Source organism: Pristis pectinata, chromosome 21 (assembly GCF_009764475.1).
Source record: "Pristis pectinata isolate sPriPec2 chromosome 21, sPriPec2.1.pri, whole genome shotgun sequence".
Lineage (NCBI taxonomy): Eukaryota > Metazoa > Chordata > Chondrichthyes > Rhinopristiformes > Pristidae > Pristis > Pristis pectinata.
In genome coordinates this window covers 36,101,320-36,127,217 of record NC_067425.1, presented here as the reverse complement: position 1 = coordinate 36,127,217, position 25,898 = coordinate 36,101,320, and the positions used below count along the sequence as shown (strand labels likewise).

The 25,898-nt window shown below is 45.8% G+C and overlaps 2 protein-coding genes across 5 annotated transcripts in view; one reads left to right on the top strand and one right to left on the bottom strand.

Annotated features, from left to right (window-relative positions):
* rabep1 (rabaptin, RAB GTPase binding effector protein 1) overlaps nucleotides 1-4,241 on the top strand; it is a 98,197-nt gene extending 93,956 nt beyond the window's left edge. For 3 of the 4 annotated variants that reach the window (XM_052035365.1, XM_052035367.1, XM_052035364.1), the window contains 2 exons: nucleotides 650-766; nucleotides 1,915-4,241. In XM_052035365.1, the coding sequence (XP_051891325.1) occupies nucleotides 650-766; nucleotides 1,915-2,016 (219 nt within the window). In that variant the 3' untranslated portion in view covers nucleotides 2,017-4,241. The remainder of the gene's footprint in view (nucleotides 1-649; nucleotides 767-1,914) is intronic. The other variant, XM_052035366.1, reaches the window with a different exon arrangement.
* Nucleotides 4,242-9,289: 5,048 nt separating this feature from the next.
* Nucleotides 9,290-25,611, bottom strand: LOC127581233 (aurora kinase C-like). The gene is made up of 8 exons (XM_052035411.1): nucleotides 25,420-25,611; nucleotides 24,390-24,528; nucleotides 15,538-15,586; nucleotides 14,697-14,885; nucleotides 14,145-14,283; nucleotides 13,340-13,488; nucleotides 11,947-12,121; nucleotides 9,290-9,902 (listed from the first exon to the last, which is right to left on the bottom strand). Exons 1-8 carry the CDS (start codon nucleotides 25,465-25,467, stop codon nucleotides 9,729-9,731), a joined length of 1,062 nt encoding a protein of 353 aa, XP_051891371.1. The 5' UTR covers nucleotides 25,468-25,611; the 3' UTR covers nucleotides 9,290-9,728.
* Between the last annotated feature and the right edge of the window lie 287 nt (nucleotides 25,612-25,898).

The window sequence follows — 25,898 nt, the reverse complement described above, 5'->3', positions numbered from 1 at the left end:
AACCATACCATATCCATGTTAGTGACAGACCAATACGTTACACAATCACAGACCTCTATCCGCCAGTATTTTACTCTTGTTAAGTGACATAGCTGTGTCTGGTACCATATCCCAGTGCTGTAACCCATTCTTATACATTGATAGATTGTTAGATATTTCCAAAAGTAATCCAATCTTCTGGTTCTAGCCTTCTCACTCCACGCGTTTACAGCACAGATGAAACATTGTTTTCAGGCTTCTCTAGGCTAAGGGTTTAGGAATGGAGCTGTGAATACATTACACGTCCCAGTTCAGCCACATGGTAAATAGTTGTTCATTATCTTGTATTACCTAGAACTGTTTCTTTACTGCAAAATAGTTGAGTTATCACTTCTATTCATGTGTTTATTTAACATTGATTAAATTTGGCAATGAAAGAGTAACAGATAAGATGCAGTGATACTTTGCTGTTCAAAGACCAGGAGAATCGTGATTTAAATATAGTAGCAAGAGAATTTTACTGCATATGTCATGCATTTGCTCAGGGCTAATTCAGTGAGTCTGAGCTACAGACAGCCAAGGTTTACCAGCAAGAGTAGCTCCATAATACATGGGGCAATAATGTTCAAGATCCAAAATAAAAACCCAGGTTTGCTGTCTTGTGTTTCAGACCAGTCTGGAACAGCTGCTGTATGAGGAGAAAAACAAAGGTCAGAGGTTGCAGACAGAGCTGGATGTGAGTGAGCAAGTGCAGAGAGATTTTGTTAAACTCTCCCAAACTCTGCAGGTGAGGATTTAACTTTCAAAGTGTGCAGTAAGAGTGAGCCAGGCCTGCACCAACATTGCACAGGAGGTGGATTGGTTCTGAACTGGTCTTCTGGCCTTGAATACCATTTTTAAGTGAGATTTCTAGTGCTCGGGTAATTAATAGAGGTTACTCTAGAAATGTTAAACTGACAGCATTTGCTTTGAAGTTTGTGTTTTTTGTTCTTTGGTTTAACATCATTGCCCAATGTGCCCCAAACCTGATACAGTCCCACCGCTGCTGCCCAGTGTTCAGTGTGACAACCCACTTATAAACAAGATAGTTGCCAACTGATAGTCTTTTCTACCCTGCAACTCTGCCAGTTTCTTCACCAGAATCTTTACTCCATTTCTGTGCTGTTTTGTTCTTAAACAGCAAGTTCCCCCTTTTTGCATGTTATATCCCCCTGTATCTTCACTTTTTTAAATCAATATATTGAGCAGTTTGCCGCTCATTGTTTCTAAGGACTCATTTGTACCTTCCTCCTCTCCTCCTGCCTTTACTTTGGAAGCTTGCTGCTGTTCAACTGCAAGGAACCACTTGATTCCTCTTCCCTTCTACTTTAGTTTAAAGGCAGAAGGTTCACTGAGTTGATGTGCAGCCTGTTGTGGCACTGAGAACAACTTGGGCAGTCCCACACTTGCTGCTCACTCAGCTTGTCCCACCAGGATGGGCGGAGGAGTAGCTACGATTTGTTATCCGTATCCCAGATTCAGTAACCCTCACTGGAAGTGCTGCTCTCACAGGTGAATAATCTGCTCTTCACACTGGAAGAGCAACCACTTGGTGAGATACCATTCTGCTCAAACCACTACAATCTCTCACTTTCCACAAAAGGGTTTTTTTTAGACAGAGCTGGTAGCTACAAATCATGTTAAATATGGGTTGTAGAATGATGCACCCTGGGTTGAACAGTTTCAGTGCCAACGTGTGCTAATGGTCTTGTGATATTACAAGCTTCAAGCTGGGAGGGCCACAGATCTAATTGGGGAGTTGAACAATTGTCTTGGGGTTTTATTGATGTGAGTAACCTGAGTCCCCTCACGTTTGAAAGATATGGCATGTTAGTGTGATCATGTGTAAAGTACCAAAGTAGTATTTACAATAAGTCCTTCTTCGTCCCCTAAAAGGTGCAGTTGGAGCGGATTCGTCAGGCGGAAACCCTGGAGAATATCCGTGCAATCCTGAATGACACGAAACTGACAGATATTAACCAGCTTCCAGAGACATGACATTAAACCCTGGCAATTTCAGGGCTACAACGGTTTTTACTAGACCAGACACTTGTCTTTGTAGAAACATTTTAATTCTTATTTAGCTCTGAGGGAACAGAGTCCATGAATTAATAGTGTGCAGTAACTGAGGTGTAAATGTTTCTAGATTGACTTTGACTGCAGTTAGAACTTCCCAATCCAAGTGAAATTCTAAAGGGGAACACTATCGAAGTTTTAAATTTAAAATATAATGAGATCACCTTGAGTGTATGCTGTGCTTAAACGTTGAAAAATCATTGATACAAGAATTCCCACTCGGGGTTGACATGTCTAACCTCTTGCTCTGCTTTTAATACCATTGATTTAATCCACTTGTGTACGTACACTAAAACAGCATCATCCTAAACGTCTAGCTCACTCTGTCATTCTCAGAATTGTAAACCTGTGTTTAACAAGTCTGGTTTTTAATGGTACTGATGCCAGAATCTGCTGGAATTTAGTCCTGCCAATCCTTCCTGCCATCCGACAGCTACATTGGAATTGTTATTTATCTTATTGTGTTCCCTGCCAGTTGTACATTGCAATTGTGTGTGGTGAACTGTACATGCAGTAACTCACTGCACAACAAGTTAAATGAAAGGGACATTGGAACAAAATCTATATAATGATCTTCATTACCTAATCACTGCTGATGGAGGGGAGAAACCTGATCCACCTTTAGATTGAGGATAAAGGTTGGTCCATTTTAAAGTTAACTACAGTTCTCAGATTCCTTATTTCCAATCAAAATGCATTCTGAACTGAAACTTTTAAATGTTACCAATTGAAGCCAAAATTACATTGGAATCACATGATTATGTTCATCACCTTGGTATCTAAGGCATGAAGCTGTTTCCGAATGCATTGATAAAATCTCACTTGCCCTTCCTTAACTGCTTTTTGAAGAGTGAAACTGGAAGTGCGGACTACTCAGATGAGAACACTCGGGCTGCCCTGAAGATTTCATTATCCTCATTGTGTATACACATGAGCCGATTTGGCTTTCCAGCACACTTCTGGCTGCATTTGAAAGTTTCAAGCAATTACCATTTGAACTTTAACCAATATCCATCCAAGGGTTCTGTATACTTGGTCACCAGTGCCCTGCATTAGTTTCCGTACCCCAAACGTACAGTTTAAACTGCAACACAATGAGAAAAGTTACTGAACTATTTTCTTTAGCACAGTTCAGTGTTCAAAGATTTGGGGTGTCTGCCACCAGCGGGAAAAAGCTGTTTTAAGTTTCATGCAGAATTTGCTGTGTTTAGCTGAGACATTCTAGAATTGTAACCTTATTAAAGATCAACAACGGAAAGTATTGGTTGTGCCCAGCAGTGGCACTGTGCACTCACAGCAGAGTGTACCAGCCACAGTCAGTGCAGAGAGATGAGGTTGCACATAATCCCATTGAATCATGTTGAGAGGTTCAGGATTAAGGGAACAATAAGTCAGCCTGTAAAAGGTGGTTTGCAATTTCAGAAAATGCATTTTATTTCTACCAAAATATTTGTAGATGATGACCCTTATGTAAGAAAATAATTATGCATTGTTTTAACACTTGTATCCATGAACTTTTCATGAACCTCTTACCATTACTTTAGGTTCCTTACTCTGTGTCCCTCGGCACTTGCTTTAAATAGAAAACTAGTACAGTATTATAAAATTGGATGCCTCGGTCTCTCTGACTTCAACCCTGATTTGAGTATGGTGTGTGTGACCTGACTGGCTAATGGAACCAGAAGATATTGTCTGCAGATTTTTTTTAAGATGTGTATATATAGTTCCTCTTACCTGAATTGACCTTAATTCATTGATCAGCTGTTGCTGATTAAACAACATTAAATCCTGGCAGTTATAAGAACAGTACAGTGCAAGAGTGCAGAGGGAAAGGGGTGATATGTTTCATATTCCTTTGTCCATTGTTGGGACTATCATGTGCAGTTGCCCTATATGATAGCATGTCTGTATTTATTTAGTCCAGTGGTGTAACCACATTTTAACTGCCTATGCCTCCCAATAAGAAGCTTCTCAGACACTTTGATACAAGAGCCACGTCTTACTGACACACATCATCAGTGTCCTGTTCAAGTGTGGATGTACAATTAATTCTGCTGTTTACAGACTTAAAATGTAATCAATTTAACTATACTGAAGGTGTCTTTATGAAGAAAGTGTTTAAATAAAATAAAAGCTGCTGGAGTAAACACTTGTGATATGTCTGATACACAAGTCATTCTCTGACATACAAAAGCAGTACTGTCACCTGGTCTACAGCACTTGACAGGAGCTCGGGGCCCTTATAAGGAAGACCCAGGGTTTTGATTATGTTTCAGTATTTTGGTTATGATACGGTTTAAAGAAGGGCTGCGCTGACAACTCTGCATTTCCAGGGTGTAAAATCTTCAGGCATGGCAGCGAGGTGCAGGAGAGGAGGTGATGTTGTGTTCTAGTAGGAGATTTCGGGTTGCTTTGGTGTGAAAGGTGTGGAGGAGGTGGAATTTTTAGCCAACACGGAGAGAGTCCTGATAAAGAAGGGCAGTACTGGATGGGCAAGTGTGTTGAAGTTTCAGTGGGAGAGAGTTCTGGAGATGGTGACTGTGACCCTAAGTTTCGAGGTAGTTTATGGAAGGGGATAAGGGTGGTCTGTCTGGGAGACATGATCCTGAGTTGTGGAAGGTTGTTTTCAGTATCATTTGACAGGACCTTGGAAAAAATCAACTTGGAACAGCTACCTGCAGGTAGATCTATGCCCTTCCAGTGGGAGACTTTGAAATAGTGAATTTGGGGCCAATGTGTTCCTATACAGGTAAAAGGTAAGGATGGCAGGTCTGAGGAACGCTGGGTGTCAAGGGATATTGAGGATAAAATAAAAGGAACCTCTGGCACAATAGAAAATGAGTGAGACTGTTCAGGACCATAGAATGTGTAGCAGGCTACTTAAAAGAAATTGGGGAATAAAGGGCATGAAATTACACCAGCAGACAAGGTTAAGGAAAATCCCAAAGCATGTTGAGATGTCCAGTGGAGCAGCAGTTACAGCCCCAAGCTCATGGCTCCAGAGACCCAGGTTCAATCCTGACCGTGGGTGCTGCAGTTTCCCCTCTCATCCCAAACAAGTGTGGATTGGTGGATTAATTGACCGCTGTATATTGCCCCTAGTGTGTGGGTGATTAGTAACATCTGGGGTGGAGTTGATGAGAACATGGGGAAAATAAATCTAATTTTTTAAAAAAAAGGATTACAGTAAATGGGTTGGCACAGACTTGAAGGATCTATCTCCATGCTGCATCTCTCCATGACTCATTCAGGGGGACAAGGTAACCAGGCTAAGAGAGGCCTGTTTCTGACCAAAATGGCAATCCGTGTGGAGCCAGAGGTTGTGGATGAGAGCTTGTGGGTATTTGTATTTGTTAATGAAAACAGTGTAGTTGGAAAATTCGAGAGAAAGGCACTAGAATTATTTGAGCATATTATTAAACAGGAGGTATTGTATATTTAAACAGGCTTTAAAGTGGATAAATCCCCAGGGCAAGATGAAATTATTTGAGGCTGCTGTGGGTGGCAAAGGATATGATTGCTGCCACCTTCACAGATTTTTAAGTCATCACTGGCCACTGATGAGGCACCAGGTGACAAGCCTGTGAGTGTAATGTCACTGATCGGGAAGTTACTGGAAAAGTTGCTAAGGACAGGATTAACCTATACTCGGAAAGGCAGGTATTAATCAAAGGTGGTCAGCATGGTTTCGGGGAGAAGAACCTGCCTGACAAATTTGAATGTATTGATGAGGGCAGTGTAGTATATGTGGATTTCAGTCAGACAAGGTCCTATGTGGAGACTGGTCTGAAGGGTTGGAGCCCATGGGATCCAGGGCAAGTTGGCAACTTGAATTCAAAATTGGCTTGGTAATAGACTATATTGGTTGAAGAATGTTTTTGTGATTTGTAAGCCTGTGACCAGTGGTGTACCCCAGGGATTTGTCCTGGGCCCCTTCTTTATTATATACATTAATGCTGCTTGTGATTAAAGCATTATGTACTGTAATTCAGTAACTACAGCGGCTAATTTGTACATTGCAAGGTCCCACTAGAAGATAAGCAGCAAATACAGGTTGGAGATGCAGGACTGCAGATGCTGGAGGAACCCTTGTAGCCTGACCTGCTATGGAAGGGAATGGATAGTTAATGTTTCAGGTTATCTGGTTCTGGGATGAATGATATTCACCAGGAGAACTGCCTTGTGTGAAGTAGTGCCTTGGTGTCCTTATCCACTAGAAAAGCAGATGTAATGCCATGGGCATCCATTTGCTGACCTTGGGTAGGAAAATCCCAATGATCCAACAAGCATTAGGGTTGTGTAGCAATTGATAGAGCTCAGCACCCCAGTAAACATTGTGTCAACAAATCCCGTGACCCAAAGCAGTACCTGGGCTGGCACACTGGGACCTGTGGAGCTCTTCACCTTGTAAATCCTTGCCTTCATTTCTTTGTCTTTCCATGGGTCCTGACATCCTCCAAAGAATTGTGTTGGTTTATCTCCATGTTTACATCTGGTTTTATCAGCAGCTGTTCATGCTCTTTCTGTTTTAGCAGAGCTAATACCCCTTTCAAAGCTTTTAGTGCTTTCCTGACTGCCTGTGGCTAACGAGGACATTGCTCTTCATGCCTTGGTAGTTGGTTGAGTATAAAGGACAGAAGATTATTAGTAATCCTCAAAATGCTAATTGTAATCAATTCATGTGAAAAGAGTGAGAGCGCCCAGGACTGCAGGGTCTGGAGGGTGAACTGCCTGAACTCGTATACCTGCTGGGCTTGGGGAATCTGCTCACCAGCTGTTCCAGGAAGAGGTGGCTGGAAGTCAACCAGCATTGAAACTTCTTGAACTCTGGAGTGCTGCTTCAAAGAAAAAAGGCCCATGACTGCGCTAGATAGTTTGCTAACTTACAATCTTTCTCTCTTACACATGCATACTCCTCCACTGTAGCCTCCAAAGGAACTGTAAAACATAGTACAGCACAGGATCAGGCCCTTTGGCCCATGATGGCTGGGTTGAGCATGATGCCAAATTAAACTGATCCCTTCTGTCTGCATGTGATCCACATCCCTCCATTCCCTGCACATTCATGTGTCTGTCTAATTGGCTCTTGAATGCTACATCAGCTTCCTCCACCACCACCCTGCAGTGCATTCCTAGAACCCACCACGCTGTTTTTAAAACAAAACTTGCCCTGCACATCTTTAAACTTACCTCCTCTCACAAAGCTACACTCTCTAGTATTTGACATTTCTACCCTGGGATAAAGATTCTGGCTGTCTACCTTATCTAAGCCTCTCATAATTTTATAAAATTATGTCAGATCTCTGCTCAATCTCTGACGCTCCAGAGAAAACACAAGTTTGTTCAACTTCTCCTTATAGCTAGTACTCTCTCATCCAAGCAACATTCTGCTAAGCCTCTTCTAAACCTTCTCCAAAGTCTCCACATCCTTCCCTGTAATGGAACGGCAAGCCATACCCCAAGTGCAGCCGAACCAAGGTTTCATACAACTTTTATTTTTATTTTTTTCAGCACAATACAGGCCCTTCGGCCAACAATCTTGTGCCGACCAAACCTTGCCTAAGACTATCTAACCCCTTCCTCCCACATATCCCTCTATCTTAAATTCCTCCATATGCTTATCTAACAATCTTTTGAATGTGACCAATGTACCTGCCTCCGCCACCGCCCCAGGCAGCGCATTCCATGCCCCAACCACTCTCTCGGTTAAAAAAAACACCTCCCTCTGATATCTCCCTTCGAATGTCCCACCCATTACTTTAAAGCCATGCCCCTTGTATTGAGCATTGGTGCCCTGGGAAAGATGCAACATGATTCCCTGACTCTTCTTATACTCTATGCCCCTAGTGATGAAGGCAAGCTTGCCATATGCCTTCTTTACCACTATCTACTTGTGTGGCCACTTTCAGGGAGCTATGGACTTGGACCCCAAGATCCCTCTGTACATCAATGCCTGTAAGGGTTCTGTCATTTACTGTATACTTTCCCCTTACATTTGACCTCCCAAATTGCAACACCTCACACTTTCTCAGGTTAAACTCCATCTGCCGTTTCTCTGCCCACACCTGTAACTGATCTGTGACCCGCTGTGTCCCTTGACAACCTTCGTCATTCTTCACAACTCCTCAAATCTTTGTATCACTTACGACCCAACCCATCTATATTTTCGTCCACGTCATTTACATATATCACACAAACCAGAGGTCCCAGCACTGAGCCGAATTGTAAATTGCCCATGGTGTGTAGCAGAAGGGTAGGATCTAGAATGTGGGGAAAATAATAAAATGGGTTTAAAGTAGGATTAGTGTAAATAGGCATTTCTTGGTTGGTGCAGCCTTGGGCTGAAGGATCTGTTGCACTGGCATCCAACTCTGTTCTAAGTTCTCTGGCTTGAAACGTCAGCCCCGCTATGCTTTTCCCCACCTACTGAATGACAGACTGATTATTTTATCAGGCACATCAACTGCTATGGCTACAATGCTGACCAGCCATGATTACAGTTGAGCAGTAATCTGGAAGTCAGGATTCAACCAATATTCACACCTGCAGAGTTGTGCTGATCCAAGGGATGTATTTTGTGCAGAGGCCACAGTTATTTTAAGCAAGGTACCACTCATTATAGAAACAGTCATTCATGGAAGCTGGGCTCTCACTGTTAAAACATTGTTGTCCAATTTTTGATTTTCTGTTATTCAAGGTTTCAATGCTGGGTGTTTTATGATCTAGACTAGTGATTTTATTGTATTTATGGTGTTGGTCTCCTTGTGTGGACTGTACATTTACAAGTTAAATGCTGCTTTTATACCAGTATGGGGGGGGAAATGGAAAAAAGAGAAAAAAAACCCAAACACTTTGATCTATTTTGTAATTAAAATTGTGAGTCTTTCAACAACATCTAGAGACAAATCAAGACCAAATCCCAGAATGCACTCATCTCCAGCCAAGGCTACGCTGCCCGGAAATCGTTCAAGGCTCAGACAGAGGCTTAGTTGCTAACAAAATAAGTTCTACTGATGTAGGAAGCACAAATATCAACATAACCCAAATGTTATTAAATCCTACAACCACATGGACCAGCAGGTCATTATGTAGAAATCCAACTGTTAACATGGGGCCCCTGGGGAGAATGAACCAGATCCATTTTTCTAGACCATTACAGAAAATGCAACATCCAGGTTCAGTTCTGTAAACAAAGTTTTCAAAAAAGCAAACAGTTTATGGATTCAACTGATTTATTTGCAAATGAACACAAGAACTGCAGGTTTAAAACATGGGATTAGTTTTCACATTGCAGCAACAACTGCTTTGACTAAAAACAGTAATTCGGAACTACCGAGGTGACTATGAGGCTTGCGAAACAGAGGCATGTATAATTCTCTGTGACTTTGTAACAATTAAAAACTGGACAAAATTGAAGCAATGGGTAGAAAACACAATTTACAATCCAGTACCCAGACATTCGCTGGCAAATGTGAACAGACCAGAGGACACAGTTCAAACAATGACAGAAACATGCAGACAGACAGGGTCAGGGGTGGGAGGAAGAGCTACAAAACAATTGACTATATAGTTTGTATATTACACATCACGTCTTAAATACAAGTCAGTCATCTTCAGGATCTGTGAAGCAGTTGTTAATTCTCACTGGTTGTACATTTAGGTGGAAGGAGTCTGCGGGCATTGGACTTCACCCATGGATGTTCTATCACGTCCTTGAGGGGAAGTCTCAGTACTGGATTATGGCGAAGTAATTGACTGATTAGACTCTTTGCACCTTCTGACATGCTCGATTGAAACTGGACCTCAACCTATAAATGTAAATGTTGGACATCTTCAGTTATTGTGCATAGGTAATTAAAAAGTGCAAAATACTGCAAATCTGAACAAAAACCAAAATGTTAGAAATACTTAACCACTTAATCTGTGGAGAGAAGAACTACTAACTTTTCAAGTCAAAGACCCTTCAGAATAATTTAATAGATGCTGCCCGACCTGCAGAGCACTTCTGGCATTTTGCATTTCTAGTTATGATACACTTGCAATAATCAAATTGAAATATCAACCTAGTCTTTATTAAATGACAAACTTAAGTGTTGGCTCTCCCTTTACAATTTCAACCATTATGGGTCCGGGACAGTTTGCCAGTGCTCCAAATGTATTCCAGACTCAGAGTGGTGAATCTGTGGAATTTGTTACCACAGAAAGAGTTTAAGGGTTGGGGACAGGTGAATCCCATGATGACAAAAAAGGTTATGAATACTCGAGGAAAATCAGGAGGGCAAAAGAGTCTGAGATGGATCTGGCAGGTAAGGTTAAGGATAATCTCAAGGGGTTCTATAGTAATATTAAAAGGGTGGCTAGGGAGAGAGTAGGTCCCCTTAGAAATCAGCAGGGCCGCCCATGTCTTGAGCCACAGAGATAGGTAGGATTTTTAAACGAATATATTTCCTCTGTTTACGGAGGAGAAAATCATGGTTGCTCAAGAGCTAAGGGAAACAAGTGGAGATGTTCTGGAGAACATTACCAGGGAGGAGGTATTTGTAGCCTTACAGCACATCAAGGTGGATAAATCCCCAAGGCATGACCAGGTGCATCCTCAGACTCTGTGGGAGGCTAGAGAAGAAATTGCAGAGGCCCTTGCAGAGATACTTTGTTATTTATACAAATGATTTAGATGCGAATGCACAAGGCTTGATCAGTAAGTTCACAGATGAAACAAAATTAGGAGTTTTTGATAATGAAGGTGGTTATCGTAGGTTACAGGAGGATCTTGATCAGTTAGGGAAGTGGGCAGAGGAGTGGCAAATGGATTTCAATACAGATAAGTGCGAAGTGATGTGTTTTGGAAAGTCAAACCAGTGTAAGACTTGTACTCCCTAGTGCCCTACCATTCATAGTACAATGGAACAGAGGGATCTGGGAGTACAAGTGCATAGTTTGTTGAAAGCAGTCACAGGTAGACAGGATGGTGAAAAAAGCATTTAGTATGCTGGCCTTCATCAGTCAAAGCATGGAGTATAGAGTTGGAACATTATGCTGCAGTTGTATAAAAGACGTTGGTGAGGCTGCACCTGGAGTACCATGTACAATTTTGGTCATCCTGTTATAGGAAAGATGTGGTTAAACTGGAAAGAGTGCAGAAGAGATTTGAGGATGTTGCCAGGACTGGAGGGCCTGAGTTATAGGGAGAGGTTGGCCAGGCTGGGTCTTTAAACATTTCCATCAGGTCCCTCATTTTCCTACACTCAAAGGAATAAAGTTGTGAGAGGCATAGATGAGGTGGACAGTAACAGTCTTTGCCCCTTAGTTTTGGACTCCCCTACCCTGGGGAACAGATTGAGGGTGAGAGGTGAAAGATTTGAGAAGGACCCGAGGGGCAACTTTTTCCACACAGAGGGTAGTGAGTATATGGAACGAGCTGCCAGAGGACGTGGCTGAGGCAGGTACAACAGTATCATTTAAACAGCACTTGGATAGGTACATGGAGGGGCGGGGCTGAAAGATATGGGCCAAATGCAGGAAATTGGGACCAGCTGGGTGGGCACCACGGTCAGCATGGACTGGTTGGGCTGAAGGGCCTGTATCCGTGCTGTATTGCTCTGTGAGGGCTTTGGAGGCCAAGTCACTGGGTATCTTATCTTAGGGTATCTTAGGTTCATGATTGATAGAGGATTACAGAGAGAAGGCAGGAGAATGGGGTTAAAAACAAAGCAGCCATGATCGAATGATGGAACAGACTTGATGGGCCAAATGGCCTAATTCTGCTCCTATATCTTCTGGATAGAGGCATGTGTGCAAGCAGCTGCAAGGTAGAGGACCAACTTCTCAATAACTTTATGTATAATTGCTCACCTTACAGATTTTTCTGTATGTCTCCTGGTGAGATCCAGATTCAAATGGAGGGTGACCTACAAGGAACTCGTAGCACAAAATGCCCAGGGACCACAAGTCCACTCTCTCATCGTGCATCCGTCCTTCAACCATCTCTGGAGGCAGGTAATCCAGAGTCCCACAGAACGTCTTTCTTCTGAAGGGATTTAATTTGCAGTATCATATTACAGCAGGCTAAAAACAAACTCGACAGTATTATGACAATATCTTCTCCCTCCTCAAAGCAAGATCAGCAGCAAGGCCCAATGTCGTGTTCACTGAAGTACAGTATGGCTGAAGTGCCCCACACCCACATTTCACCCTCCAAGGTTCAACACTGAAGAAAACACCTGATGTACTCTCAGCACAAGTTTCCACAATACCAGATCACAAAAGCACATTTAAAATCCCTGCCCATACCTCCCACTATATTTTTAATGGCAAGTGGAAGGAACAGGCTTTGGAAGGCAAGATAACAAGGGGTTTGAGGGAAGCTTGTGATGGTTAGGGCATAACTGAAAAAAATGTTGATGGTGAGACAGAGAACAAGGAAACCTGTGCAAGGCCAGAGACCACAGGGTGGGTAGAAAGAGGCTCTGGAAGGAATCAGACAGAAAGATGAAGGTTAGTCTTTGGGATTGAGACTACTGGAGCTCTGAAAGCACCAGGGGTAACAGAGACATGGTCCACTGCACAAGAGAATCCAAGTCTGATAATGTTCTGGGTAAGCTATACTTTGCAGAGAGCAGGCACTGATGTGGGCAACTGTCAAACACTGGAAGTCAGTGGAAAAGGAGGTAGAATGAAGCTGATGTAAATATTCGAATTGACAAGTCAGTGAGGGCTTGTTAGACTCAGTACAGTGCCAAACAAGGATCGAGTCCATGCTACCAAGATGAACATCATCTATGAAAAATAAACCATTTCCATTTCCCCAGCATGAAGTTGGTGATAAGTAAAACTTACTTCTGTATTCAGGACAACTGAACTAAGCTCCCCCTAAATCAAGAGCTAATTAGCAACAATAATGAGATGAACACATTAGGTTCTCTCCATAATGAATCTCTTCATTTCTCCTAAACTAACAATTCAGCGGTCTTAGTGAGAAATCTGCCCACCAGGAGATGGCAGCTTCCGCAGACAAGGAGAGGCTTTGGCTCCAAACTAACAAGCAGAATTTCATGTTGTCAGAAGCCATTTATGGAAAACCTACCAACTACATTATACAGACTGCAAGTTATTAGATCCACAGCTCTCATTAATGTCAGTTTACATCTAAAAAGTATCAGTTGTGGAACTCAGTAAACTCAAAGAAATAATTTTGGACTCATCATACTTTACAAAAGAGCTGCTGCAAATGAGATGTGCCACAAACCTTGATGAAGGAGCATGCACAGACCAACCAAAATCAGCTATTTTCAGCTCCCCACGAAGGCCCACCAGCAGATTCTCTGGTTTGATGTCTCTGTGAATGACCTTCTTTAAATGACAATATTGCAATGCATCTGCCAGCTCCAAAATGTACTGCAATATTAAAAGAAACATCATTAGTACCTCTCCATTCACTGCTCCGAAGGTAATTAGTGCAAAGTAACTTTTTGAAAATGAAGTTAGGAACATGACACAGAACAGGTGACCATCATTCTCACTCAGCCATCATAAGGGACATCCATGCAAGTTTGGTGGTGATCGAAGGCAGGGCTTCTTTACAAAGAAGGGCTTCAATCAGAAGCAGTGCTCAAGACTGCCTGATTGTATACGTTGTGGCCATTGAGAATGACAATGGACATGTATTAAAACTGACCAGTTCCTCACTCCAAGCCTGTTCCACACGGTCGCAAGCTTTACTGATTTATCTGCCAGTTAGAATTTCCAATTATTGCTTGGTACAATACACATCTGATTGAACTTAATTTTAGAAGTCTTTTAAAATTCCAGCATTCCAGTGTTATGCTCCACTATGTGAATTAGTATTTCACCTAAAAATTAACAGCTAAATAATGAATTATTGGCAATGACATCACCTATAAGGAACTTAAATTATATTTTGAAGAACTCATTGAAACATTGGCTGGTGTGGATGAATTTTAGTTAATTCAACAGTTCAATAAGTTCAGCTCCGACACCTAACCATGGTCAATTAGTTCACGTAAGTGCACATTATTTGTTGACTGACTCACAGTGGCACTCCTCTGTTCAGTGAAGCAGCCACATTTCTGCAACTCTTTGTACAACTCTCCACCAGGAGCATACTCTAGCATAAGGTAAATTCTTGTCCGATCAAAGAAATAATTGTAGAGTCTCAAGATATTTGGATGCCTGAAATTAAAGAAAAGTGCATTACAGGATGCTATCAGATATATATAAAAAAGAAAACACACACAAAATCAGCACAGGCCTGTGGCAGGAAAGATTCATTTGCCAGCTCGCTATAGATCAAATTTGAATCCCCATTACAAAGTATACTCAGGTGATGATTATGTCTGAACAACTTTGCTAATTTTACAGGTGTCCTCTTCAAATGTAATGAAACACCCAGTGTACAGTAAGCCATCCTCAAAAGTATCAAACAGTACCCCCAGCAATCCAATTTCTTTCCAATGTTTTGTGTTGCTGCAATGCAAAAATGTGAATACTTGGGTTTCTGCTGATAGCTAGAACAAGGCATCTCAAATTCAAATTCAAAATCTACAGCCAAGAAAGATATAGAAAAAAATAGAAATAAATCTTACTTGAGGTGAGACTGAATTTCAATCTCTCTTCTGAGCTGATGCTCAACATTGTCGTTTTCAAGCTGGGACTTGAAAAGCACTTTCAGTGCCAGAATAAATTTTGATTCCCGTTCACGAGCCAGGTAGACATTCCCAAATTTGCCTTTTCCAAGAGGGCGTCCGATGTCAAAGTTGTCAATACACCAATTTCTGATATTAAAACATTCCTTGTAAATCCAAAACTCAAACTTACTGAAACTCAGGTAACAAAACTCAAAAAAAGACAAGAGACAGAAAAAGAAACAAAATTCATAAAGAAAAATAAATCACAACTACTTTAAGTATGCCACCTGATTGAGAATCTCAATGTATATGGCAAATTTTGTCCTCGTTTGAGTATTTGGGCAGTTTGATACAAGTGCAATAAAGACGCTATCCTGACACAGCAGCATATCTACAGTCCTCTGGCTTCAACTGCAACGTAGAGACTCAAGGTACAGCCACTACCTGTAATTCCAGAGTGAGAATTCTGTTCAAGTATAACTACACAATACAAGCATGGATGCACTTTAAAAGTAATTGCCTTTTGATGCAAAAGGCATCAGTGTTCATTAGTGAAGTCCAAAAATACACATGAAAAAATTAAAATGAAAGGAATACGAGTTCCTCTTCCTAACATTTTCTGCCATGCAGAAAACTAGGCAGGGGTGGAAACAGTACTTCCAGTTCCTATTAAGGCAGCATCTTGTCCTTGGGACAGACTAATTCACATAGCCTCAATTCAATTGCATTTGGAAGTGTAGATCCAGCAAAGAGACCACAACCCAATACATCAGGCAAACTGTGAAAGCGAAATACTTACTTAACCACCTGTTGCTGGTTTTCAGGTGTTGTAACTCCAGGCCCCAAAGCTACAGAAAAATTGAAACCACATGCATCGTTATTTTCTACTTGGTATTCTACAAAACATTTTATAGTTTGCAGCACAATATTTCCTTTAAAAGGAAAGTGGAAAAGATTGTCATATCAGCATTCGGAGTGGACAGCAGAGTGAGAGGTAACAGAGTGATTGGGCTTGGGCGGTAAAGGGCGAGGCGAGATCCACTTGTCTATCATTCTATTCGGCATCAAGAGGCTGAGGCCATCTGCAACAACACCGCTGAGTAGCTGGTAAGTAAAGGTAAGGTTTACTGTTATTATAAGTTTTTAAGTAGACTACAGCTAAGTAGGGAAAAAAAATTAGTTCAGATGGAGGGCATGGCAATGTGCTGCAGCTGCGTGATGTGGGAGTTAGTGGACCCTGCTACGGTGCACAGTAAGTGCTTGAGGCTGAAGGAACTTCGGCTCAGAATTAATGAGCTGGAGTCGCAGCTTCAAACACTGCGAAGCATCAGGGAGGGAGAAAGTTATATAGATGCTGAGCATCGGGAGGCAGTCACCCCACTTAGAGCAGGTACTTCTAGGGTCCAGGAGGCAGATCGATGGGTGACTGTCAGGGGAGAGAGAGAAAGGGAAAGGGGACAGGCAGACAGTGCAGGGGACCCCAGAGGCTGTTCCCGTCAATAACAAGTATTCTGCTTTGGAGACTGTTGAGGGGGATGACCTACAGGGATCAAGCGGCAGTAGCCAGGTCTCTGGCACTGGGACTGGTCCTGCTGCTCAGAAGGGAAGGGAGGAGAAGAGGAGGGCAATAGTGATAGGGGACTCAATAGTAAGGGGAACAGACTGGAGGTCCTGTGGACGCAAGCAAGAATCCCAGATGGTATGTTGCCTCCCAGGTGCCAGAGTCCGGGATGTCACTGATCGGGTCCACAGCATTCTTGAGCGGGAGGAAAAGCAGCCAGAAGTCGTGGTACATGTTGGTACCAACGACATAGGTAGGAAGGGGGATGAGGTCCTGAAAAGTGAGTTTAGGGAGTTAGGCAGAAGGCTGAAGAACAGGACCTCAAGGGTAGCGATCTCAGGATTGCTGCCAGTGCCACCCGATAGTGAAGGGAGGAACAGGAGGAGATGGCAGATGAATGTGTGGCTGAGGAGTTGGTGCAAGTTCCACCCGATAGTGAAGGGAGGAACAGGAGGAGATGGCAGATGAATGTGTGGCTGAGGAGTTGGTGCAAGAGGGAAGGTTTTAGATTTTTGGATCATTGGGATCTCTTCTGGGGAAGGTGGGACCTGTACAGAGTGGATGGGTTACACCTGAACTCAAGGGGGACCAATATCCTTGCAGGCAGGTTTGCTATCGTGGTTCGGGAGGATTTAAACTAGTTTGCGAGGGGAATGGGAACCGGAGGGATAGGTCAGTGGAAGAAGTGCATGGAGTAAAGTCAGATCTAACATATAGAGAGGCTGAGGAAGGAGAAGCAGAGTACAGGGTATAAAAGTAGAAAGGTGGATGGGCTAAAGTGCATTTACTTAAAAGCAAGAAGTATCAGGAATAAGGGTGATGAACTGAAAGCTTGGATAAATACATGGAACTATGATATTGTGGCTCTTGCAGAGACTTGGCTGTCACCAGGGCAGGAATGGATACTGAATGTTCCCAGATTTCAGGGTTTTAAAAGGAATGGGGGGGTGGGGAGAAGAAGAGGAGGGGTGGCAATACTGGTCAGGGACACTGTTACAGCTGCAGAAAGGGTGGATAATGTAGAAGGATCCTCTCTAGAGTCAGTATGGGTGGAAGTTAGGAACAAGAAAGGAGCAGTTACTCTACTGGGAGTATTCTATAGGCCCCCCGGTAGCAGTGGGGATACTGAGGAGCAGATTGGGAAGCAGATTTTGGAAAGGTGCAAGAATAACAGGGTTGCTATCATGGGAGACTTCAACGTCCCAAATATTGATTGGCACCTGCTTAGTGCCAAAGGTTTAGATGGGGCAGAGTTTGCTAAGTGTGTCCAGGACGGATTTGACAGGCTGACTAGAGGGAATACCATATTAGATCTAGTATTAGGTAATGAACTGGGTCAGGTGACAGATCTATCGGTGGGTGAGCAATTGGGGGACAGTGACCACTGCTCCATAACCTTTAGCATTGTCATGGACAGGGATAGGAGCACACAGGACGGGAAGATATTTAATTGGGGAAGGGCAAATTATGAGGCTATAAGGCTAGAACTTGCAAGTGTAAATTGGGATGACATTTTTGAAGGGAAATGTACTATGGAGATGTGGTTGTTGTTCAGGGATCTCTTGTAGAATGTTAGGGATAAATTTGTCCCGGTGAGGCAGAGAAGGAAAAGCTAGGTGAAGGAACCATGGGTGACGAGAGTGGGACAACTAGTTAGGAAGAAGGCGGCAGCATACATAAGGTGTAAGCAGCAAGGATCAGATAGGGCTCATGAGGAATATAGAGTAGCAAGGAGGGAACTTAAGAAGGGGCTAAGGAGAGCGAGAAGGGTACATGAAAAGGCTTTGGCGAGTAGGGTTAAGGAGAATCCCAAGGCTTTTTTTCTTGTATGTGAAGAGCAGAAGGATGGCTAGAGTAAAGGTAGGTCCGATTAGAGACAAAGGTGGGAAGATGTGCCTGGAAGTGCGGAAGTGGGGGAGGTTCTCAATGAATACTTCTCTTCAGTATTCACCCAGGAGAGGGGTCTTGAATGACGCTGAGGACAGTGTTGGTAAGAACCATACAGCACAAAACAGGCCCTTCGGCCCACCATGTTGTGCTGTCCATCAAACCACCCTCACACTATCTAACCCTTTCCTCCCGCATATCCCTCTATCTCACGCTCCTCCATATGCCTATCCCACAAACTCTTGAACCTGTTCAATGTACCTGCCTCCACCACCACCCCAGGCAGTGCATTCCATGCACCAACCACTCTGGGTGAAAAACCTCCCCGACATCTCCCCTGAACCTCCCACCCATAACCTTAAAGCCATGCCCTCTTGTCTTGAGCATTGGTGCCCTGGGAAGGAGGAGCTGACTGTCTATCTGTTCCTCTCAATATTTTATATACGTCTATCATGTCTCCTCTCATCCTCCTCCTTTCCAGTGAATAAAGCCCTAGCACCTTAAGCCTCTCCTCATATTCCATATGCTCTAATCCAGGCAGCATCCTAGTAAATCTCCTCTGCACCCTCTCCAATGCCTCCACATCCTTCCTATAATGCGGCGACCAGAACTGAACACAGTACTCTAAGTGTGGTCTAACCAGAGTTTTGTAAAGCTGCATCATCACTTCACGGCTCTTAAACTCATTCCCTCGACTTATGAAAGCTAACATCCCATAGGCCTTCTTAACTGCTCTATCCACCTGTGAGGCAACTTTCAGTGAACTGTGAATAATGAACCCCCAGATCCCTCTGCTCCTATACACTGCCAAGTACCTTGCCATTTACCCCATAGTCTGGCCTGGAGTTTGTCCTTCCAAAGTGTACCACCTCACACTTCTCCGGATTGAACTCCATCTGCCACTTGTCAGCCCAGCTCTGCATCCTATCAATATCCCTCTGTAAGCACCGACAGCCCTCCACACTATCCACAACACCGCCGATCTTAGTGTCGTCCGCAAACTTACTAACCCAGCCTTCCATCCCCTCATCTAAGTCATCTATAAATATCACAAAAAGTAGAGGTCCCAGAACCGATCCCTGCGGGACACCACTAGTCACTGCCCTCCAATCCAAGGGCACTCCTTCCACCACAACCCTCTGCTTTCTACAGGCAAGCCAATTCCTAATCCACACAGCCAAGCTTCCCTGGATCCGTTGGCCTCTGACCTTCTGAAGAAGCCTACCATGAGGAAACTTATCAAACGCCTTACTAAAATCCATATAGACCACATCCACCACACTACCCTCATCAATCTTCCTCGTCACCTCCTCAAAGAACTCTATCAGGCTTGAGAGACAAGATCTTCCCTTCTATCAGGCTTGTGAGGCAAGATCTTCCCTTAAGTAAGGTTAATGTTCTAGAGCACGTAGATATCAAGAGAGAGGATGTGTTGGAGCTGTTAGAAAATATTAGGACAGACAAGTCCCCGGGGCCCGACTGAATATTCCCCAGGCTGCTCCGCGAGGCGAGGGAGGAGATTACTTAACTGCTGGCTAGGATCCTTGAGTCCTCGTTGTCCACGGGAATGGTACCGGAGGATTGGAGGGTGGCAAATGTTGTCCCCTTATTTAAAAAAGGTAGCAGGGATAGTCCAGGGAATACAGACTAGTGAGCCTTACATCTGTGGTGGGCAAGCTGTTGGAAAGGATTCTTAGAGATAGGATCTATGGGCATTTAGAGAATCATGGTCTAATCAGGGACAGCCAGCATGGCTTTGTGAAGGGCAGATCATGTCTCACAAGCTTGATAGGGTTCTTTGAGGTGGTGACTGGGCAGATTGATGAGGGTAGTGCAGTAGATGTGGTCTACATGGATTTTAGGAAGGCATTTGACAAGGTTCCACATGGTAGGAAGGGGTTAGATAGTCTTAGGTGAGGTTTAAAGGTTGGTACAACATTGTGGGCTGAAGGGCCTGTATTGTGCTGTATTGTTCTATGATTCTATATTTACTTCAAGCACTGGCAGAAAACCCAGTATTTGCAATATACTAGAGAAACAAAGGACTGCAGATGCTGGAATCTAGATGAAAAACACCATGAAGCTGGAGGAACTCAGCAGGCCAGGCAGCATCCGTGGAGAAAAGCAGGCGGTCAATGTTTTGGGTCAGGACCCTTCTTCAGGACTGTAGATAAGAAGAGGAAGCCCAATATATAGGAGTAAAAGCAGAGCAGTGATAGGTGGACAAAAGAGGGGAGGTGGGGTGGGCACAGGGTGGTGATAGGTAGATGTGGGGGAGTTGGGAGGAAGAGCATATCCATTGGGGGATGGCCGACGGTATGGAGGCAGGCGCCCCATGGGGGGAGGGGAGGAAAAAATATGCAAGAATAGAGATTGGCAGGGAAAGAGAAAAGAGGCATGGTTTGGGGCAGGGTGTGGGGGGTGTCCATTGGTGGTTTTGGTGGGAGAATTCAATATTCATGCCGTTAGGCTACAAGGTCCCAAGGCAGAAAACGAGGTGCCGTTCCTCCATCTTCTCCCGGCATTGGAAGAAGCCGAGGACTGACATGTCTGTGATGGAGTAGGAGTGGAAGTGACTAGCAATGGGGAGATGCAGATCGTGGTTATGGACGGAGCACAGGTGCTCTACAAAACGGTCACCTAGTCTGCGTTTGGTCTCGTCAATGTAGAGGAGGCCACACTTGGAGCACCGAATGCAGCACCTGAAAGGACTGTTTGGGTCCCTGGATGGAGGTGGTGTAAGGACAGGTATTACACCTATGGCGGGGGCAGTGGAAAGTCCCCAGGGTGAGAGCAGGATGGGTGGAGAGGGAGGAGTGAACCAGGGAGTCGCAGAGCACGCAGTCCCTGTGGAAGGCAGAATGGGGTGGGGAGGGGAAGATAGGGGAAGGTGATGGGGTCCCATTGGAGATGGCGGAAGTGGCGCAGAATGATCAGTTGAATACGTAGGCTGGTGGGATGAAATGCGAGGACAAGGGGAACCCTATCACTGTTGGATCTGGGAGGGGCGCAGGTGAGAGCAGAGATGCAGGTGCGAGCTCTCTTGACCACAGTAGGAGGGAAGCCACGGTCAGTAAAGTTGCTGGACATCTCTGATGTCCTGGAGTGGAAAGCCTCATCATGGGAGCAGATGTGGCAGAGGTGGAGAAATTGAGAGAAAGGGATAGTGTTCTTGCAAGAGACAGTGAGAGGAGCTGTAATCAAGGTAGCTTTGGGTGTCAGTGGGTTTGTAGATGTCGGTGGATAAAGAATCTCCTGAGATAGAGGAGAGATTGAGAAAGGAGAAAGAGACATCAGAGATAGTCCAAGTGAATTGGAGCTGGGTGAAAATTAGTGGTGAAATTTATGAAATTGTCAAGTTCCACACAAGGTGCATGAGGTGGCACCAATGCAGTTGTCGACATAGCAGAGATAGTTGAGGATCGGGGTCAGAGTAGGCTTGGGACAGAGACTGTTCAACATAGCCAGTGAAAAGGCAGGCATAGCTGGGGCCCATGCGAGTGCCCATGGCTACACCCTTGGTCTGCAGAAAATGAGAGGAATTGAAAGAAGTTGCTTAGAGTGAAGACGATTTCAGCCAGGCGGAGGAGAGTGTTAGTGGGAGGGGACTCGTTCTGTCTCTGGTCAAGAAAGAAGTGGAGGACAGTGAGGCCGTCATGATGGGGAATGGAGGTATATAGGGACCAGACGCCCATAGTGAGGAGGAGGTTGTGCATGCCAGAGAACTTAAGAGTTGGAGAGTGTGTGAGGTGTCACCGATGTAGGTGGGAAGGGATTGGAGCAGGGCGGGGCGGGGACAGAATAGTGTCCAGGTACGAGGATACGAGCTCCATGGGGCAAGAGCACACGGAGACAATAGATCTATTGGGACAGCTCTTCTTGTGAATTTTGGGGAGAAGATAGAAGCGGGCAGTCCTCGGTTGCAGGACTATCATGTCAGTAGCTGTGGGTGGGGGGGTAAATCTCCTGATGATGATCTCAGATCTCCTGAGGTGATGAGGTCTGTGATGGTGCAGGAGATAATATCCTGGTGGTCCTCGTGGGGTCATGGTTCAGGGATAGGCAAGAGGAGGTGTCTGAGAGTTGGCATCTGCCCTCTGGAAGGTAGAGGTCAGTACACCAGACTACCACGGCACTACCTTTGTCAGCTGGTTTGATGACTACGTCAGGGTTGGTTCAGAGGGAGTGGAGAGCAGAGCATTCAGAAGGGGTGAGGTGGAGTGGGTGAGGGGAGCAGAAAAGTCAGGACAGCTGACGTCACGCCAACAGTGAGCCATGAATAGGTCCAGGGAAAGTAACTGGCCCGGTGAGGGAGTCCAGGTGGAAGATGAGGGCTGGAGGTGGGAGAACAGGTCATCGGAAGGGGGAAGAGGACTCCTTACCAAAGGCAGCAGCACAGAGGTGGAGGAAAGAAAAAGAGCTCAGCATTGTGCTGGTCTCGGAATTTGTTGAGGTGAGGGCGTAGAGGTACAAAGCTTTGGCCTTTGCTGAGAAGACGCCTCAGCCTCAGAGGGGGAGGTTGGGGTGGGATGGTAGAGACCCAGCAGGGGTTACAGTGAGGGCCAGAGAAGGGTCGGGAGTGGTAAAGGGGTAGAGTGGGATGAAGGATAGGAGGTGGATGGATGGGAGGGAACAAGAGGGGGGGCAGGAGGAGAGGTCAGGGTAGAGGGAGGGGTAAAGGGGAGTTGGGAGTGATCTGGAGGAGGTGCAAGGTGGGATGCAGAATTAGAGGTAGATGGAGAAGAAACACAGCAGAGGCAACAGAAGGCAAAGCTTGTTGAGAGGGAGGCCCTGGGGAGGAAGGGAGTGACAGCAGAGTAGTGTAGGGCAGGAACAGAAGTGTCTGGGCTAGCGGGGGAGTACTGGAGGACCGTGTGGTGGTGGGACCCTCTGACTCTGAGTGAGTGGGGAAGAGGGAACCAGAGGACCATGCGGCAGTGGGAACAAAGTGTGGCCTCCTCTACATTGGCGAGGCCAAACGCAGACTAGGTGACCATTTGCAGAACACCTGTGCTCTATCTGTAACCACGATCTGCATCTCCTCGCTGCCAGTCACTTCAACTTCCCCCTCCCACTCCAGTCCTCTGCCTTCTCCACTGCCAGGAGAATTCGAAACAATCTGTAGGAACAGTACCTCATTTTCTGTCTTGGGACCTTACAGCCTAACAGCACGAACATTGAATTCTCTCACTTTCAGTAAACCAAAACCCCCCACCATGCCTCTTCTTTTCTTACTTTTCCTAGCCTCTCTTTTTTCCCTCCCCTCCCCCCATGGAGCACCTGCCTGTATACTTTTCACCCATCCCCTGGTGGATCTGTTCTCCCCTCCTCCCCCACATCTATCATCATCTCTTACCTGCAACTACCCATCACCACCTTGTGCCACCCACTTCCACTTTTGTCCACACATCACTTCTACTTCCCTCCCCCTTTCAGCATCTTGTTTTTCATCTAGATTCCAGCATCTGCAGTCCTTTGTTTCTCTAGATTAAAAAAAGTTACACTGAATGGAAGTAAAATGTTCACAAAACTGGACAATGTTTCTGGCATTGGATGGAGCTAATAATGATCACACTACTTTAGAAACGATAAGAAAGGGAAAACAGCAAACAAGAGACTTGTTAGCCCAACATTAGCGGTAGGGAAATACTGAAACTTATAACAAAAGGAGAAAGAACAGAGAATCAAATAAGAAAATGATTTAAGAGAGTCACATGGATCAATGAAAGAAAAATTATATTTGACTAATCTACCAAGGTGTTTTTTTTTGAGGATGTAACAGGTAGAATAGTGCAGCAAGTGGATAAAGCACAGTGAGAATTTCAGAAAGTTTTCAATGAAATACCACACAGATTGCCAAACATGTTTAGAGCAAATGGAATTAAGAGATAATCTAGTGGTGCAGACAGAAACAGACTTATTACCACTGACACACATGAAATTTGTTGTTTTGCAGCAGCAGTTTAGTGCAAGACAAAAGTTACTACAAATTACGAAAATAAATAAAAAGTGAAAAATAGACAGAACTGGCTAGCATTAAGTCCATTCAAAATAAGGACCGCTATGTTTCTGGATTCTAGAGGAACAAAGGGGTATGGAGGAGTGCAGAAGAATTGAGGGAACGGTAGATCTCCCATGACCTTGATGAATAGCAGAGCAGACACAAAAGCCCTTCGCCTATTTCCATACACTTCATGCTGTACCTGTTGCCGGTGTTGCTACGGTAGAAGCTTTAGACATGTTCCTCAAAGGCATTAGGGAGGATGAAGCAGAAATACACGACCCACTCAGCTGCTTCTTCAAACAATACTTTGGACTACCCACCCTGTTTGGAGTTGGCGGCTGTGGAAGGGAGAGAGCTCGGTGAGGGGGTGCTGCAAAACCCCCGTCCTCCAGCAGGACGCCTCTTCCCCCGACCCCGCTCCAGCAGGACACCTCTCCCCTCCACCCCCCAAGTACTCCACCCCTCCTGCCCCACAAAACAGTTCTCCTTAACCCTGCCCCCTGTTCACTCCAACTCCCTCCTTCCCCCATCCTCCATCCACCTCCCTCCCTCCACTGCTCGATTCCCCCAACCTCCCCCGGTGCTGCACCCCTCACCCTCACCTCTCCTCTGATTCTCCCTCCCCCTCACCCCCACCTTTCCTTCCCCTCACCCCCACCTCTCCCTCCCCCCAGTGCCACGCCCCACCCCCATTCCCCTCGCCCCCAGTGGCCCATCTGACCCCACCCCTCCGTCCCCTCTCTCCCCCCATACCCCACCCCTCCGTCCCCTCCTCCCTCTCCCCCGTACCCCACCCCTCCGTCCCCTCTCCCCCCATACCCCACCCCTCCGTCCCCTCCTCCCTCTCCCCCGTACCCCACCCCTCCGTCCCCTCTCCCCCCGTACCCCACCCCGCACCCCACCCCTCCCCCCTCTCTCCCCCCCGTCCCCTCCCCTCCCCCCCCCGTACCCCACCCCTCCGTCCCCTCCCCCCCCCGTACCCCACCCCTCCGTCCCCTCCCCCCCCCCGTACCCCACCCCTCCGTCCCCTCCCCCCCCGTACCCCACCCCTCCGTCCCCTCCCCCCCCCCGTACCCCACCCCTCCGTCCCCTCCCCCCCCCCGTACCCCACCCCTCCGTCCCCTCTCCCCCCCCGTACCCCACCCCTCCGTCCCCTCTCCCCCCCCGTACCCCACCCCTCCGTCCCCTCTCCCCCCCCCGTACCCCACCCCTCCGTCCCCTCCCCTCACCTTGAAGAGTCCCGGGCGCTGAGGGTCGTAATTCTCCTTCGAGGTCATTCCGAGAGAGAACGCGGACTGCGGGCCTCGGCGCGGCCGCTGAGGGTGACCGGCTGCTCGGCCTCGGCGCGGCGGGGTCCCCTCGCTCCCTCCGCCTCCGCCTCCCTCACGGCGCTCCCGCTCCAACCGCTCCGCCGTTCAATTCAAACCCCGACAAGTTGCCTGATTGGTTCCTGGCGAAATCTAACAACGGCCACGATTGGGCAATTGTAAAAGCACGTGCCATGGGATAACCCAATCGCATTCGCGCTTGGCCGACTGCAAATGAAAGCCTACCTACAATTGGCTGCTTCCTGACTAAGCCCACCAATCGGCAGGCTGTGCCCCAGGATGGTGGTCGTGGGCCCAGGCCGGGCCATCGATCCCATTTGTTGCCAGGGTTACTGCTGCTGTCGACGGTCGGCCCTCCCCCAGATGTTGGCCCAGGGGCC